Raw genomic sequence first — 15832 nt, 5'->3', positions numbered from 1 at the left:
CGTTACTTTTCCAATTAGATTATAACTCAAGCAACAGTTCACTGAGTTTTTTTTTATAAATATGCTCTCCGTTGGCAGGAATAAGGGTGAACAAGTTGTTCCAATTTTCCTTTGAGTGGAACTATGTTTGGGCATTACAGGTTTACATTTTGCTGGATTGGTATGTACGTGCCGTTTCGTCAAGAGACAACAACAGCTGAGCAAGGAGAATCACACACCACGCAAAGGTCACGTTCTGCTAGGCACGCAATTTGGCGCGCCGACCTCGAGGACATTGGACGACGGTCAGCTCGCGAAATGAAGCCTCCTTTATGGGGGACCCTCAAGCACATTCGCTCTTTGTTTTAAAGCAAGTCAATGACACATCAAGTGTCTGTACATACGGTGTTGTTATTCGAAAACGAACGATTAGGCAAAACTTAAGCACAACTTTTTTTGTTATTATGTACTTTCCACTGCTACGTTAGATATGTTGTTTTAGCAAATTCCGAGGCAACATGGCATTAATTGTTTTGCATGATCAACACTACACGACTGGTTTCTCAAGAAAACAAAATGCGAAGTTGTTTTCGCTGGCATTTCTTGTGATGCCTACATTAGACATTGAAGGCCATGCTTTGCCGTAATGCAGGTGACGCAAGCCGGCCAGGAGGCACCATAGTCGCCATGTTTTAGACACCACTCGTGGCGAAAATCTAATTTCGTTAGTTTGATAAACTAGGGCAAGAAACAGCACCATTTGTCATTTTGAACGATCGACCCCATAATATGTTTTCTCTAAATGAGGTATTCTGCCTCACACCAGATGCTAGCCGTAACGGTAACTCAAAGGTCCCTGCTTCCTCCTTGCTGCATTACAACATGCTCTCTGCGACTACACCCCGTCGTTACAGTCCCTGCGAGCTCTGCAACTCCATGAGCTATAACACGACCAGGCATGGCATGGCTTTTGAAGACAGACTTCCCCCTATGTCTCTGGAGCGTTCAAATAAACGCAGGTTCAAACACTCCAGAGGCATGCCATCGTTGCGTTTCAATACCACCACCATCGAAAGCCGTACCCTCGATCCAAGACCCATAGAACGATGATCGAAAATCATGACACGGGACTATACATGCTAACGGCAATGTTCCTCTGCGTGCTGTCTCCTCAAGACGAGGTCTCAGAAGCGCCCTCGCTGCAAAAGATTCACCTTCAGAGAGGGAGAAACATTTATTTCATTCCGGCCCCATGTCTGGGGCTACAACTCACCTTGAGCTTCTCGGCGAGCTCGAGCACCTTGCCGACATTGTGAAGGCCGACGCGCTCGTGCAGAGGAATGTGGTAGGCGAAGTCGACAAGCAGCTCGATCATTTCGCTTTCCAGGTCTTGCACCCCCACCCTGATGGGCAAGGGCCACTCCTGTTCGGGGCTCATGCCTTCCTTGGCAAGAACGAAGAGCTCGTAGCAGCCAGAATACCTGCACGCGAAATGATCGATAGTGACGGCATAGTGCGTTAGCCTTGTGTCCCTACGATGAACAAAGAACCTTGTCGCAGCTGCCGTTTTTACTGCGGAAGCGGTTTATGCTTAGCTCTCCTTCTTACTTCCGTTACCAAAATGAAACGGTGCTCAACCCTTCAATGGTGCAGCATAAACGAGTGCACAAAGACGCGTGACCCTCATTCTACACACCTTCAAAATGGATACTGTAAACTATAAGAACACCGCAAGCACTTCCTCTTTTTCTTTCGTGTGCGTGCGACATCTGATCTAGGTTGATTGGTTGTTCCTCTGTGAAATGGCGCAAGAATGGGGGTCGGCCACGACACGGGTGGTGCTACGGTTGAACAAACAACAAGAGTTTGAAGGAAAAAAAATGAAACCTAATTAATAATTGGAACTCGTAAAACTAAAAGCTAATTGTTATAGATATCAAGTTTACAGTAACTAAATAGAGTAAATATATGTGACCTTTGCTCGCCCTCTTCGTGCATTCAGTCGTCGTCGTCTTTCTTGAGCCGCCGCAACCCGATGAAATTATGCTTTATGAGTTAACTAAAGCTCCACGTCGAGCTCAGTAGCACGAGTGAGCAAGATCCCGCTAATGTGCGATGCAACACCGCACACTATAGCGTAATTCATTTACAAAAATTACGAGGATGAGTTGATTAAGAAGCTGGGTTGATCCAGACCGACCCGACCAGGTTTGTATGCATTTCGTTAAGAGGAATATTTAGCTCGGGTGCTCCTGTCTAAATACATGTAAAAGGAGAATTCGTTTTTCTCGGCAACCACTGCACAAAATGTGACGGGGTTTGCTGCATTTAAAAGAAAAACTTAAAATCTGGTGACTGTTGGTTTCGAATTTTCGATTTAGGCTGTCATTTTTTTATAAAAAATTGGCAAAAATCGCAAATTTTCAGAAAACGATACTATCAAGTTTACAACTCCGCAACCCAGCAAGAAAAAATGATATCGCAATTCTGTGAATTGTATCTGATAGCACATCTAAAGCGGACAAAATAGACGGCACGACGTCGTCATGACTACGATGGCATGACGGCGGTGAAGGTGGTGACCACGTGATGATGGCGACGGCAGCATGACCATGATGGCATGAGGACAATGGAAACGACAATTAACAATGCTACGACAATGGCTGCGCACCGTGTGCTTACTTCTCCGCTCGATCGCTTACTGCACAGAGACCAGAAATCATGCAGACCTCAGGCACTGTGGGAGTTAGTCTAAGCGAAGCTGTAATGAGCCGGCAAGACAGGAAAAACGGCGCATCTCGACAAGAGACGCTCAGCGGATTTCGGCGACGAATACGCGAGCCCCGCAACCATCAGCCCAAGTGGCAGGGAGAGGCGGCAAGTGCCACCACCGACCACAGACACCTAAACTTTCAGACGCCGCATAGCTCTCGCACGACAGCCACGCGAGTCTCGAAGACCTATAGTCGGCCCTCGGCAATGAACGGGCCCCGTAACTCGCTTTACATCGAAGATGAAAGTCAGACCATCCACCACCACGAAACGAAAACGGCCGAAAGAGCCAAGGAAAGTTATTAGCTTCAAATCCATTTTCTGAGCCGACCCATGGTTCGCATGCATACATGAATTCGGCAAACTCCGGTCGAGCGGACTTACCAAGCCGAAATTGGATCTCCGGGTTACTTATCGAGTAAGACCAACACTGGCGATCCAGCTGGCGATCAAGTATACTCGAGCGAGCCTATTGGTAAAATGTATGTAAATGAGTACACGAGCCGGGATGGTGGCCGGTCGCTGGATAACCGGCGGGAAAAGAGAAACCGAAGGCACTTCGTTATCTCATATAGTTGATGCCTCCTTTTCTCACGGCTCACCTCGACGTGCGACGCCACGTGAGCCCGACAAAGTATTGGCGATTCAGCTTGAATTCGCTCTGATGGAATTAATGGAAAGGAAACTTGTGCTGTCTGCCTCATGAAAACCGTGCTGATTACTTGGTCTAAAACGCGGTAGCTGTTGAGCTGGGGACGTCTGTAGTCGGTGACAATACAAACAAGCTCCTCCTACAAAAACGCAGTACACCTGCCTTTCCCCTCTGAAAGAGAGCCGAGTCTGCTCGAATCCGCTCAGGTCTTAATGACTTCGCTCTCCTAATGTAAATGCTAAGTTAATTGTAAAATGAAAGCTAGTTGTTTGAAGCTAAAAATTTAGCTATGATTGGGCAGTGAAATCATGATCAACCATAAAATTTGCCCTACAGACGTTCAGTCAGTGACACAAAGACCGCTTTGTAAGAAAACAAAAAAACAAACGGTTGTTTTAAACATTCGAAACCACTTGGCGTCACGCAAATAAGCAGACTCAGTTGGCTGGCGTATCCACAGAAACTGTGTTCATGTTATTGTACATATAACCAGGGTCCTTGAATCATCAGAAGTATTGAACCACCCTGGTATATGGCCTTGGCTGCCGACAGTGGTCAGGAGTACCGAGCGATTTCGGATGCAATTTTTGAAAGGTTGTACTATTCGCCCTCATCGGATTGTGCGACCCGATTTTTCATGTTGTAAGTACGTAGCGCGGCACAACATAACCTTGTAATTCTTAGGTTGTCACCGACTATAGACGCACCCCACAGCAGACTCAACCCGCACTCTTCGCGTTTAAGTGAAAAAGATGCCGGCCACTGCAGACACGCGTGCAAACAGCGGCGCTGTGTTTATCACGGAGAAGCGGTACTCGCACACTGTAATCGTTCAAGCACTTCGGATGTTAAGGTTTGGAGCGGGTCCTCAAGCAAGTGCATGCGCGGAAACTCGACAAGTGAAAAAAAGGCAAGCGGGAACAATCGACACTCACTTGGCAGCCATGACGAACCCATGTGCCCAGGTCTCCGAACCGTCGGGCGCTTGGAACGCGACGTCGCAGTACTGGCGGGTTTTCCTCTGTTCCCGCAGTCCAGGCATGGACCTGGACGCCGGGCGAGGCGCGAACTCATGCCGCTGACCACTGTCGTCGAAGAGCAGCGCCGCTTCTGACCAGATAGTGACCATGGCCCCGTCGCCGGTATTGCCGGCGGTGTCATCCGCGTCCTTGGGCTTCTCCGCGGTATCAACGGCGGCGCACATATCTGGGTTACTGCGAAAGTGCGGTGGCCAGGGCAAGGCGAGCGAGCGAGCTGGTCACAGCCAAGCGCCGCCCAGCCGGCCACACCACCGGCGCGCCCAGAGCACACCGGTCCGACCGAGCGCTGACTAAGCCGTGTCGCCGTGTGACTGGACTTGGCGGCTTCAACAGCCCCCTACCGGCGATTTGCACGCACTGTGTCTTGTCTTGTCTTGTCTTGTGTCCCAGACAATGGCGCATACCCACTATGGGGGATTGGCCAAGAAGCAGGCGGTTTTTCGTATGCTTTGTGACACGTAGTTCGTGACTTCCTCGTCTTCGTTATCGTTCGGCCTGACCATGCTCGCAACTTGCACGCGCTCGCCTGCAAGTCTTTCGAGAGACCTAGGAGCGCTGCTGTGACCTCCGCCACCTTGTTGCTTGCATTTCGTCCGGCCAACCTCATGTTGGCTTGGCCGCCATCCAGTGAGGGGGCTCTTTTTTTCCATCGCATGTTATGTGAACGGAGTTTCACTTGTCAGTGGTTGATCCGTGTCGCTGGGTCGCACAGTAACAACGTAACAACGCGTCATTATTACAGCGAAACTGTCGATGGCTAAGATCTGGAAAAAATGTGTCCCGAGATGTAGACAAAAACAAATCGTCATTTGGGGCGGGCCTGGTGATAGTGGAGAAAGCGTCCAAGCTTAACGGCACATACCCCTGTGGGCTCGGCGACCTGTAACGCACCCTTGAACTATCCTTGTCACACGTGGGACCCAAACAGGTCCCAAACACAAGAGTACGAACAGATGTCTTTGAAAAAAAAAATGTATTGTACAACTTTTTCAAAAAGAACTGCTAAAAAAGTCTCTGCGCAAACGACGCAACGCGCTAGTGCCACTGCTCGCGCGTTCGTCGTCGTCGTCTTGTTCCGCACTGGGTCCGTTGGGCAAAAAACTATCATCATCAGCAATGGCTCGAACGTCGTCGCCTTCCACAGCTGGCTCCGTTGCCGCTGATCATTCCAGCGTGGAATTTCACTTCTCTTCTGTCGTAGCAGCTGTCGCTGGACAACGACAAAACATCGTCGTGTGGTGTGCACGACAGACAGCAGAGGCCAGCGGAGCCCTGAACAGAGGGCAGCCGATCATTGCGATAGAGGACGGACGAAGCAGCTAGTGAAGACCTCCGGGGAAGACAAAAGGAGGAAGACTACCCTGAAGATACCGCCCGAGTCGCAGAAAAACATAATTACTAGAACTCAGTGACGTTTTCACTCACTCACTCACTCACTCACTCACTCACTCACTCACTCACTCACTCACTCACTCACTCACTCACTCACTCACTCACTCACTCACTCACTCACTCACTCACTCACTCACTCACTCACTCACTCACTCACTCACTCACTCACTCACTTCTGTCGTCGTAATGGGGAGGCCGCGTTTACGGGGTATGAGCCATTGCTTAAGGGGGGTATGAGCCATTCATTGTCTCACGCGATGGACACATTTAATAACAGAGGTGATACGCGAATCTATGTGCGTACCTATATCGCCACGACGACCACAGTTTAGGACAACAAATATCTTCGTACCTTTGTTCAATATTCTGGGTCGCCTCTGTGTCGCGCCCTTAACAGCTTCGCCGGTCTTCCATCTTCCCATAGTGTAAGGGCTCTGAATTTTGTCGTTGGTCTGTGGCGGATAAAGCAGGATATACCTAAGGCCACCACAGCCCTTACCCAGGGCTACGCAACGGGTCGCTTCGTTGCTCTTGGCAGGGGCGCTCACTGTCAGGCGTGGTGGTGAAGCGTAGTACAAAATGACAAGTACTGCAGAAATGACACAAGGAAAATAACAATGCAGCAACGTTTTAAAAACATTTTCTATAGACGCGGTTCGAAGCCACGACCACAATCCCAATCCTTTTGGGCGGCGCCATAGAACCAGACGATGTCCACTATTCCACAAGTTCTGGGTCGGTGGCTGTTACCCCGTCTTTATAGTGTTATGGCTATAGTGAAGGGTCCCCCTCACTATAGTCAGGTTGTTTTGGGAAACTGCTCTCCTCTTACACAAGCCCACACTGCGTGCTTCGTCGAGTGACTGATGTCACCTACGAAATTAGTCTAGAAAGGCACACTACGTCGTCCGTTGCTCCAACCAGTGGTATCGTCCACGTCACCAAGTTCAAGCGTCACAACTCTCCGTACGTTTCAGATATTAATGGGTTAGCATTAGGAGCGTAAAAATGAAAAAGAAGAAAGAAACGTGTGTGTGTATGAAGTGTGGTTTATATACGGGCTGATCATTTTTAGGTTTTCCAGAATTATCAGAAATTGCCCATGGCAGGTAGCACTAGTCTTGTCCGTGAGCTGGATTATTCGAAGAAGCAGCCATTTCTAGCGCGAGCAGGCTGATATTAGACATTTATTCCAACGGGTCCTTGGTCTCTAACAAAAAGGAAATAATTTCCGAATTTGAGGCTTACTACATGGCATTATTTAATGCGCCTTCTGGAAAAAATAATAATGATCTGGCAGCACGTTTTGGTTCTTTTCTGACCCCTTAAACTGAAGAAGAGTGAGCTGTCATTAGTGGTTTTTTCGCTCAACAAAATATTGTAGCTATTGGCGAATTACCGATACCAAGGACGCCGTGTCCGGATAGCATTTCAGGCGAGCTTTATAAAGCCTTTGAACATTTACTTCCTCGCGTGTTATTCAATACTTTTTAGACGTGGTTTTGATCTGGATACTTCCTCAATGATTTGCTAGAAGTCACACAGTGTTCATTTTAAAATACACCGACAGAGAGAAACTGCGATATGTTGAAGCCTACAGACCTATTACAATGTAATATAGATTACAAAATTTTTTAAGGGTACTATCAAACAGACTACAATTTGCAATGTTGATTCTTCTTGGTTCTCACCAGAAACGCGGTCTGAAAGGCCGCTCAATAGAGACATAGACATCGCCCCTACAGTATTGGAACACTGTTCAAGTTCTCATGACCAACTAGCAAGGCCCCAAGTACACCTAGCTAATGCGCTTAATAGGGGGCGTCATGCTTTCCTATTTCCTCGTCTCGAGCATGCTAACGTCGGCTCGGTTATATTTAAGAGTGTGAAAATGTGTTATACGGATTGTTCAACTCATTTGGCCGGTAATGGTCCCCTGTCCAAGCCTGTGTTCATTCGTTCCTCTGTGAAGCAAGGTTGTTTGTTCTCGACAATACATGTTGCCCTTTCCTTAGAACCACTGTGTTTAAACGTACTTCACTCTAGTAATATCCTTGGTTTCAGTGTTTAGGGAACACAGTTAAATGTGCTGGCATATGCAGACGACCTCGCTTTCTTTTATGCGTACAAGTCCAGTATCACAAGTGTAGTGTCCAAGAGAGAGGAATTTTGCACCATCAATGGTGCACGAATGCACTGTGCTAAAGGATTGGGGCTGTGGCTTGACTCATGGATCTGTAAGCCAACACAGTTTGCTGGTATTGAATGGTATTGTGCGCCACCAAAACAGCTGGGCGTTTCATTGGATGCATATAAGTCAAATGCACATTACTGGAGAGAACGTGTACCAACCCTAAGGCGCTATGCCCAAACATTCATTCCGCATAATCTCTCAATCTTCGACAGAGCTAAAGCGTGCAATTTATTCTGGCCAACAAAACTCTTATATGTGCTGCGAATATTTTATTGTTCCAGGATTTACATTGAGCGCTTTTACCCACTCTTTGCAACCTTTAATTGTTCATCAGCTTATATAAGCCAATGAGGCGTGACAACATTTTCAAACCAGTTACTGCGGGCGGAATTAGCCTGTTTCCCCTTTGTGTTGGACCCCCACCCCCCAATCCCAATTAGTGGTTCGTTTCTTCTTTCTTCAAGGCTGTTCTCACACATTACTTCGGGCGTTCTTGCAAGTTAATCTCGTCAACGTTTTACCAAATTTAGTCATTTCGGCAAATTTTGCTTCACGTCCATAATAGTAGGGATTCATGCGTGAAGTGGACCTCTCAGTGCGCTTTCTTGCAATTAAGTTCTCAAATGAATACTTATTCTCTATCTCACGAAAAAATATTTATAAGCATATAACTGATATGCCTTTTAAACATCCGTTATTCCGATCGCCATACATCGGCTTAGCTGGACATGATGCGCTTCCACGAGTCTGTAAAATGCCTATATTTCTCCACATTACAAAACATTCTTCTATAAAGTACACACTGAAACGGTGCCCGTTAAAGCATGTTTAGGTGGCAAAGGCATATTTGTACGTTCGATTAACTGTCGTCTCTGCAATGCACCGGCGCGTAACTTCTCTTACTTCACGGCGCGTAACTTCTCGTCTTTGCCTTCTTCACACTTTCTTTTACTTCACCCATTCAGGACACGCCCTCTTAAAACGCCCGTTCAGAACATCATCCCGTTTATTTCATACTCGCCCCTTGGCGGCGACAAAGTGCCGGACGACGGCGATGAGCAGCTCATTCTTCCCCCATGCCGTAACACATTGAAACGCACTCCCGGATGACATTGTTTCGTGCAGCGACCGCAAAACATTTCGCGAAAAACTAAACGATTTTGATAATGCCAACATAACCACATGAATACCACATCTATTTATTTATCGCCTTGTTGGTACTGTGTATATGTTCCGTTTTCTTCTGTATTGAAATTTTCTTTTCTTTTTTTGTACCTATTACAACCAATGTGCACTTTATTATGTAACTTTCTTATGAAGCTGTTCGACTTTGACGCACGCCCCCCCCTTATGTAATGCCTTCGGGCCCTTAAGGTTGAATAAATGAAATGAAATGAAATGAAACAATAGAGCACTGTTTCTTGACAGCAAGGACGCCATCTTGTTTTGGGACATTCTCCAAAAGACTTCTAAAAAGAATCTTGATGTAAATCTTCATACCATACGATATATTATGACACCTAAATGTGAAGATGTGACTTTTGACATGCTGCTACTTATGACTTTGCACAGTTTATGGAAAAGTGGCATTTTAGATCGGGATGCTTAACCACGTTATCTGCGCAGTCAAATTTCATTCAGATAATTTTAAACTGAAAGACTTTTATGGTCAACGAGACTTCCAAGCCGACTGGCATCCATTGTTGATGCAGTGTATCCCTTTGCCTTCCTTTTATAGAACTGTTTACTGTAATAATTGCAGTATGAAGTGTTTAATTTGTGCTTGTGGATGTGACTATGGCTGTTTGGTGGCTATTACGTATTGTATTCGTAATAAAATCCATGTAAGAAAGTATAATAAAAAACGATGGCGCAGTGGTTAGCGCGCTCGGCTCCGAAGCGGCAGCAGGAGGGGTGGGGCCGAAGATAAAATTCTCACCGTCTCCAGCTTTTGATTCGAACGCGTCAAATGGTCTATTCAGAGAAAACACAGGCGGTGTTTGTAGCATCGAAAGGGCACCTAAATACCCATTGGTAGTGCCGCTGGCTCGCGCTTGCTGACTTGGGCCTCGATGTAGCAGAGCGGGCGAAACGGAACACCTGCTGCCGCACTATCGCGTCAAATGTTGCCTGAGGGGTGAAAGCACCGCCGCAACGCCACGTCACCAGCGCACGTCGACGGAGCAGATACGGCGACGCCACGCCGCGAGGCATCGCGCCGATGCCCCGTTGGCGGCTGCTGCTGTTTCGTCGGTCTCTTGTTGCGCGCGACGTCGGTGGAATGCGGCCTCCTTGAGAAGTAACCTGCACCAATTTTATCCCGAAACTCGGTAGGGTACCTCGCAGCAAAGCTCAACAACATTAATCGCAGTGCAAAACTTGATGGACCACTCAGCGGGGTTCGGTTGGACATTAATTCTTTTGCATTCACAACACATAAGAAGTGCTTAGGAGTCCCCTGACTTTTTATGCGAAGCATATTACTAGAGCTCAACCCAGCTCCTCAGGCGCGGCGGTGTCGCCTTCAATACCACGTGACACCGTGACGTCACGACAGAGGAGAAACGGGGCTCCAACTCGGGCCGTCGCTCGCGGCGTCGCAGCGGTATATAAGCAGCTGCGCTTTTTCTAGGTGGCTTTGGCTCAACCATATGGCTCAACTCTCGCAAGATGGGCTGGGTGGGAATCGAACCAGGGTCTCCGGAGTGTGAGACGGAGACGCTACCACTGAGCCACGAGTACGATGCTTCGAAGCGGTACAAAAGCGCCTCTAGTGAATGCGGTGTTGCCTTAGAAACGAGCTGTTTCTAAGGCTCAGGCGTGCGTCGCTTGCTCAGGCGCACATTTCGTTGCCGCGCCGAACGCTGCGTTGCTCGACGCTCACCGCGTCCAATGCGGGGCGCGTAGTCGCTGCGCCGTAGCCCATTGTCTTACACCCCTTGGCGGGTCGACGTGAACGCTGTCGCGTTCCACTCTTGAAGGCGAAGCAGAGTAACGCATGAGTTGTTTCTTCTACTAGCCGAACCAAATACAGCCAAGCAACAGCAGTTCACCAGGCTAAACAGTGGTTCAACAACTAAAATAAAGGCGAGTATGCTTCGCATCCTGGGCTTAACCTTAGCTAAGCCACAGCCATTTTTTTTAGTTGAATAAAGACGACGTTATTTGTGTGCCGTTTCTCTGCCACGGATTTCGAATGACAGCGGAATCACACAATGAGCCAAGTAATGCTCTCGCATAAAAAAAAAAAATTTGAAGACAGGATGCAAGAAGCAATTTTAAGATAAAAAAAATGGCTGTGGCTTAGCTAAGGTTAAGCCCAGGATGCGAAGCATCCTGGGCTTAAGCATCCTGAAGCCGGTCGCCACTGGCTTCACCGGCTTCAGCTCCCGCCACACTTCGGGTTGCTGTTCATGGGCTTTCGAGATTGGCTTGCGTGCCGAAGAGCGAGTCTCCACGGAAAAACAGAAATCAAAACAGACAAACAAGACGCAAACGATAAGGGCACACAAATAACGCCGCACAAGAAGCGGCAACCCAACCGTGAAAGACACTACAACCGCTACCGTAAGAATTTGTAAGCCCTGCACAATGAAAAACCCCAAAGACAGAAAATTTTGATTTCCGATAAAAACATGCTGCATGGCTACTGCTCTGCCAAATATTAAAAGACCACGGGACAAGGGTTTGCGTGTAGTGTTCAAAGGCTGGAACATACTCTCTCCAGCAGTAGTTCGCACATAGTTTGTATATGCACACAGTAAAACACTGATATAATTAGGTCGATGAGCAAAGCGAGAACAAGGTGAAAGCAGGAGCCAGCGTTTCGACAAGTGGAAAAGTGGACAAGTGCACTTGTCAAAACGTTGGCTCCTGCTGTCACCTTGTTCTCCTTTTCTTCATCGTCTTGAATTCACATCTCCCGCCTTCCTCGTGTTTTCCCTCGATATAATTAAGTGACACACAAGACCATACAACGTTAGCATATTGTGATGGCGCAATGGGCCACAGTTTAAACAGCATGCCAAAAGTTGAGCGATTCACTTGCGCACAAGGCAAAACACCGAACGCCTCTATTATAGAAAAGATTTATCAATACGTTTGTCTGCGCACAAACACAAAGGATGGTCAGCGTGTAGACACTTCAATGGGTCGTTATATACTTTTCTCACCGGTGGGGAAATAATTTGTTGGAAAAGTGACTATTACCTCGGAAACCAAAATCGTATGCCAGAATTTCGCAGTCAGAACATACGATTTGTGAATAAGTGCTTGCTTTATATGACACATTTTGCATTAAAGAAATAATTAAACCACCACCCTGTGAACGGCAATATAATAAAAAAATATAAAAAGTTGCGGCTGAACTTCATGCTAATGTACCCTAAGAGCATGAAGGAATGACGATGCCAACCCGCGCACTGACAATGGAATCACGAAGGAATGATATTTATCGAACGACGAAGTCGTATAACAACGAAGGCATGGCGACAATTTTCAATAACAATAATAATTTCAATAACAATTTCAGTGTCGTCAATACCAATTGAAAATGTGACGATGATATAGTGACGACAACGTGGCCGCGACTACATCAGGTCAATGAAATAACGATCAATAAACACTGCCAGTTGGACAAGTTGGAATGTTGGATTCATGGTTACGAAAAGTTCAGTGAAAAGACAAGGGCCAGAAAAAGGAACACAAACAGATGATAAGACCGTATGACAACGAATACATAGCAGCGTCTACGTGGCGACGATACAATGACGACGATGGCATGACAACGGCGGCATAATCACAAATGAATGACGACAGCATGATTACGATAAAATGACTAACAAGGAATGACGTCGATGGACCGACAGAGGTGGTATGACGATGATGGCATGACGATACTGATGTGCTGACAACGGCAAAACGACATTGTGACGATGACGACATGACGAGGGTCGGATGTGGAAGTTACAATGATGACAACGGAACAACCGCGACGGCATCCTGGCGATTGTATGACAGCGAATGCATGACGACGGTATGACGATGATGTAGTAACCACGATGGCATGACAACGGCATGATGACAATGGAATGGCGAATAGTGTACAATAAGAACGGCGTGACGATGAATGTATCACAATACCTGTGTTACGACGATGGCGAGATGGCGACGGCATGACGCGTGTAGCATGACAAAGTTGGAATGACAGCGATGGAATGACTACAGAGGTATCACGACACGAGCCTGTAGCGACGGTCCGTCAATTCCTCAGCCACGCTGTGGGGTCACTGCCCCCTGCTTCGGAAATCTAGTTTGCCCCCTGCTCGAACAGAAGAGGCTGCCCGACTGCGTCGTGGCCCCTGCAACTGGGCAAACCTGCTTTAATTTTTGAATAAAGTCAGTCGACTCTCTGTCCTCAAGCTGTCAAAGCGTGCATTCTTTACCTCCGCTAAACCAAGCTCTCAACAAATGGTCCCCCAGGACAAATCGTTTTTTTTCCAACGCTAACCATGGACGACCTGCTCCTACTCCTGGTGACAGAGACGATGCCACGATTACGTCTTCTGTCATTTGCCACCGAGCTTCAGCTTCCCAGCTTTTGGCCCAAGAATTTACGAGTTTGGTTTATGCTAGTAGAGACCCATTTTATACAGCGGCTCATCGCGCCACAGAGAGCAAAGTACCCGCACGTCGTCACCGCGCTGCCCTCCGACATCGCCGATGCCATAGACTACTTGCTAGTGGGTACGCCTTCGGCCACCACATACGACAGCCTGAAACGCACGGTCCTGCAGCGCCTCGAGACATCGCAACAGATTAGGCTCCAACAGCATCATCCTCAGAGCTTGGTGACTAACGACTGTCACAACTGATGCGCCGGTTGCGCCATTTACTGGGGGAACACTCCGCAAACGATGGCCAGCTTTAAATTTTGCGCGAGGTGTTGTTGCAATGCTTCCCACAGTCCGCACGCATGGTACTGGCGGGTTCCGACGAGTCTCGATCGGCTAGCTGCACTCGCTGATCGCGTATGCGACTGCTCGTCTTCATCACATCTAATCATCACCGCTGCGGGAGTCTCAGAACCACGAGACCGACTCTCGCACCTCGCGGAAACAGTCCACAGCCTCACCAGTGCACTGGAGAAGCTGATGACTGGTGGGAGCACTGGCTACCATCTCCGGCGCAGCCATTCGGCTTCATAGTCTCGCAGAGGACCTAGAGACTCGCCGCGGCAGTTGTGCTGGTACCACCGTCGCTTTCGCAAACAAGCAAGTCGCTGCACCCAGCCCTGTCCATGGTCGGGAAATGCACCGGCCAGTCGCTAACGGCGGCATGCGACATCGGCCCTCGTGCAAGCCGCCTATTCTTCGTAGTTGACCGCATCACCGACTCCTCGTCGACGCCGGAACCAAGCTATCGTTCCCACCAGGCGGCAGATCACCAATGCGGCAAAGTCCAAACCCACGCTCCGTACATTGAACAACACGGCCATCGCGTCCTATGGGCGCCGGTCAATAGCGATAGACATCGGGCTCCGGCGCTTACGCAGATGGGTGTGTGTGATCGCCGACGTCAGCTTTTCCATACCGGGAACGGGCTTCCTTAGCCACATCAACCTACATGTGAGTGTTCGCAACCGGCACCTAAAGGATAACGTCACATCCCTCGGTATACTTGGCCTGCAGTCCAACGTCACCTCATCTGGCATCCGTACGTTTCAGCCAGCTTCAACGTATGACAAGGCACTTACTCAGTACCCGCAACTCAGGAAGCTCCGAAAAGATGCGCTGCCCGTGAAACACGAGGGTACGCACCATATCACCACCACCGGCCCACCTGTCGCCACCTAGCCACGAAAGCTCACTAGATGGAGGTTGGAAGTCACCCGCCGTGAGGTCGAACACATGCTTCAGCTCGGCGTAGTTCGTCCTTCCTCCAGCAATTGGTCTTCACCTCTCCATGTGGTTCCAAAGCAGTACAGTGGCGACTGGCGGACTTAAGATGATTACCGAGCTTAGAATGACGTCAGTATTCCGGCTCAATATCCCCTTCCCCCATAAGTGACTTTGGCGCTCGTCTCACAGGAATTAAAATATACAGCAAGATCAATTTAATGAGCGCGTACCACCAAATTCCTGTCGAATCCAATGGCACTGCAAAGACAGAAATCACCACTCCATTTGGCCTATTTGAGGTCGTCCGTATGCCTTACGGTTTGAAGAATGCGGCGCGAACTTTTCAAAGATTCATAGACGAGGTTACGCGCCGGCTCCCGTTCATTTTCGTCTACGTTGACGACACTCTCGTTGCAAGTCGCACAGACGAAAAGCACAAAGAGCACCTTCGCCTTCTATTTGAGCAACTGGGTGACCATGGCCTGGTTCTAAAGCCCCAGAAATGCACTTACGGAGTTGAAGCCCTGGATGTTCTCGGCCATCGCATTTCACTCCGACGCATCAAGCCACTGGAATCACGGGTGCGGGCAATCGAGGACTTCCCCCCTCCAACCTCCATCCGAAAGTCGCGCTTGTTTCTGGGGCTCATAAATTTTCACAGGCGCTTCATACCATCTTATGCGCGAGTTCTATAACCGCTTACTGACCTGCTGCTTCGCGACTCCAAACAAACGTTTACCTTCCACTGGTCCTCGGAGCACGAGCAATCCTTCCATGACGCCAAAACGCGGTTGGCGACAGTAGTATTGCAGTTTCATCCGTTGCCCGAAGCGCCAACTCGACTTATGGTAGACGCGTCTAGCCTCAGCCCACAAAAACTACCCCGAGCGGCACCAAGTGAGGC

At 48.4% G+C, this 15832-nt stretch overlaps 1 protein-coding gene across 1 annotated transcript in view; it reads right to left on the bottom strand.

The window, feature by feature from the left end:
* LOC126533553 (kelch-like protein 10) overlaps window positions 1-4789 on the bottom strand; it is a 35327-nt gene extending 30538 nt beyond the window's left edge. The window contains exons 1-2 of the mRNA XM_050180715.3: window positions 4339-4789; window positions 1253-1460 (exon numbers count right to left, since the gene is read on the bottom strand). Coding sequence (XP_050036672.1) covers window positions 1253-1460; window positions 4339-4607 — 477 coding nt within the window. The 5' untranslated portion in view covers window positions 4608-4789. The remainder of the gene's footprint in view (window positions 1-1252; window positions 1461-4338) is intronic.
* Between the last annotated feature and the right edge of the window lie 11043 nt (window positions 4790-15832).

The sequence above is a fragment of the Dermacentor andersoni genome, chromosome 7 (assembly GCF_023375885.2).
Source record: "Dermacentor andersoni chromosome 7, qqDerAnde1_hic_scaffold, whole genome shotgun sequence".
Classification (NCBI taxonomy): domain Eukaryota; kingdom Metazoa; phylum Arthropoda; class Arachnida; order Ixodida; family Ixodidae; genus Dermacentor; species Dermacentor andersoni.
The sequence above is the reverse complement of the archived record's forward strand: the minus strand, read 5'-3'. Positions and strand labels throughout refer to the sequence as shown.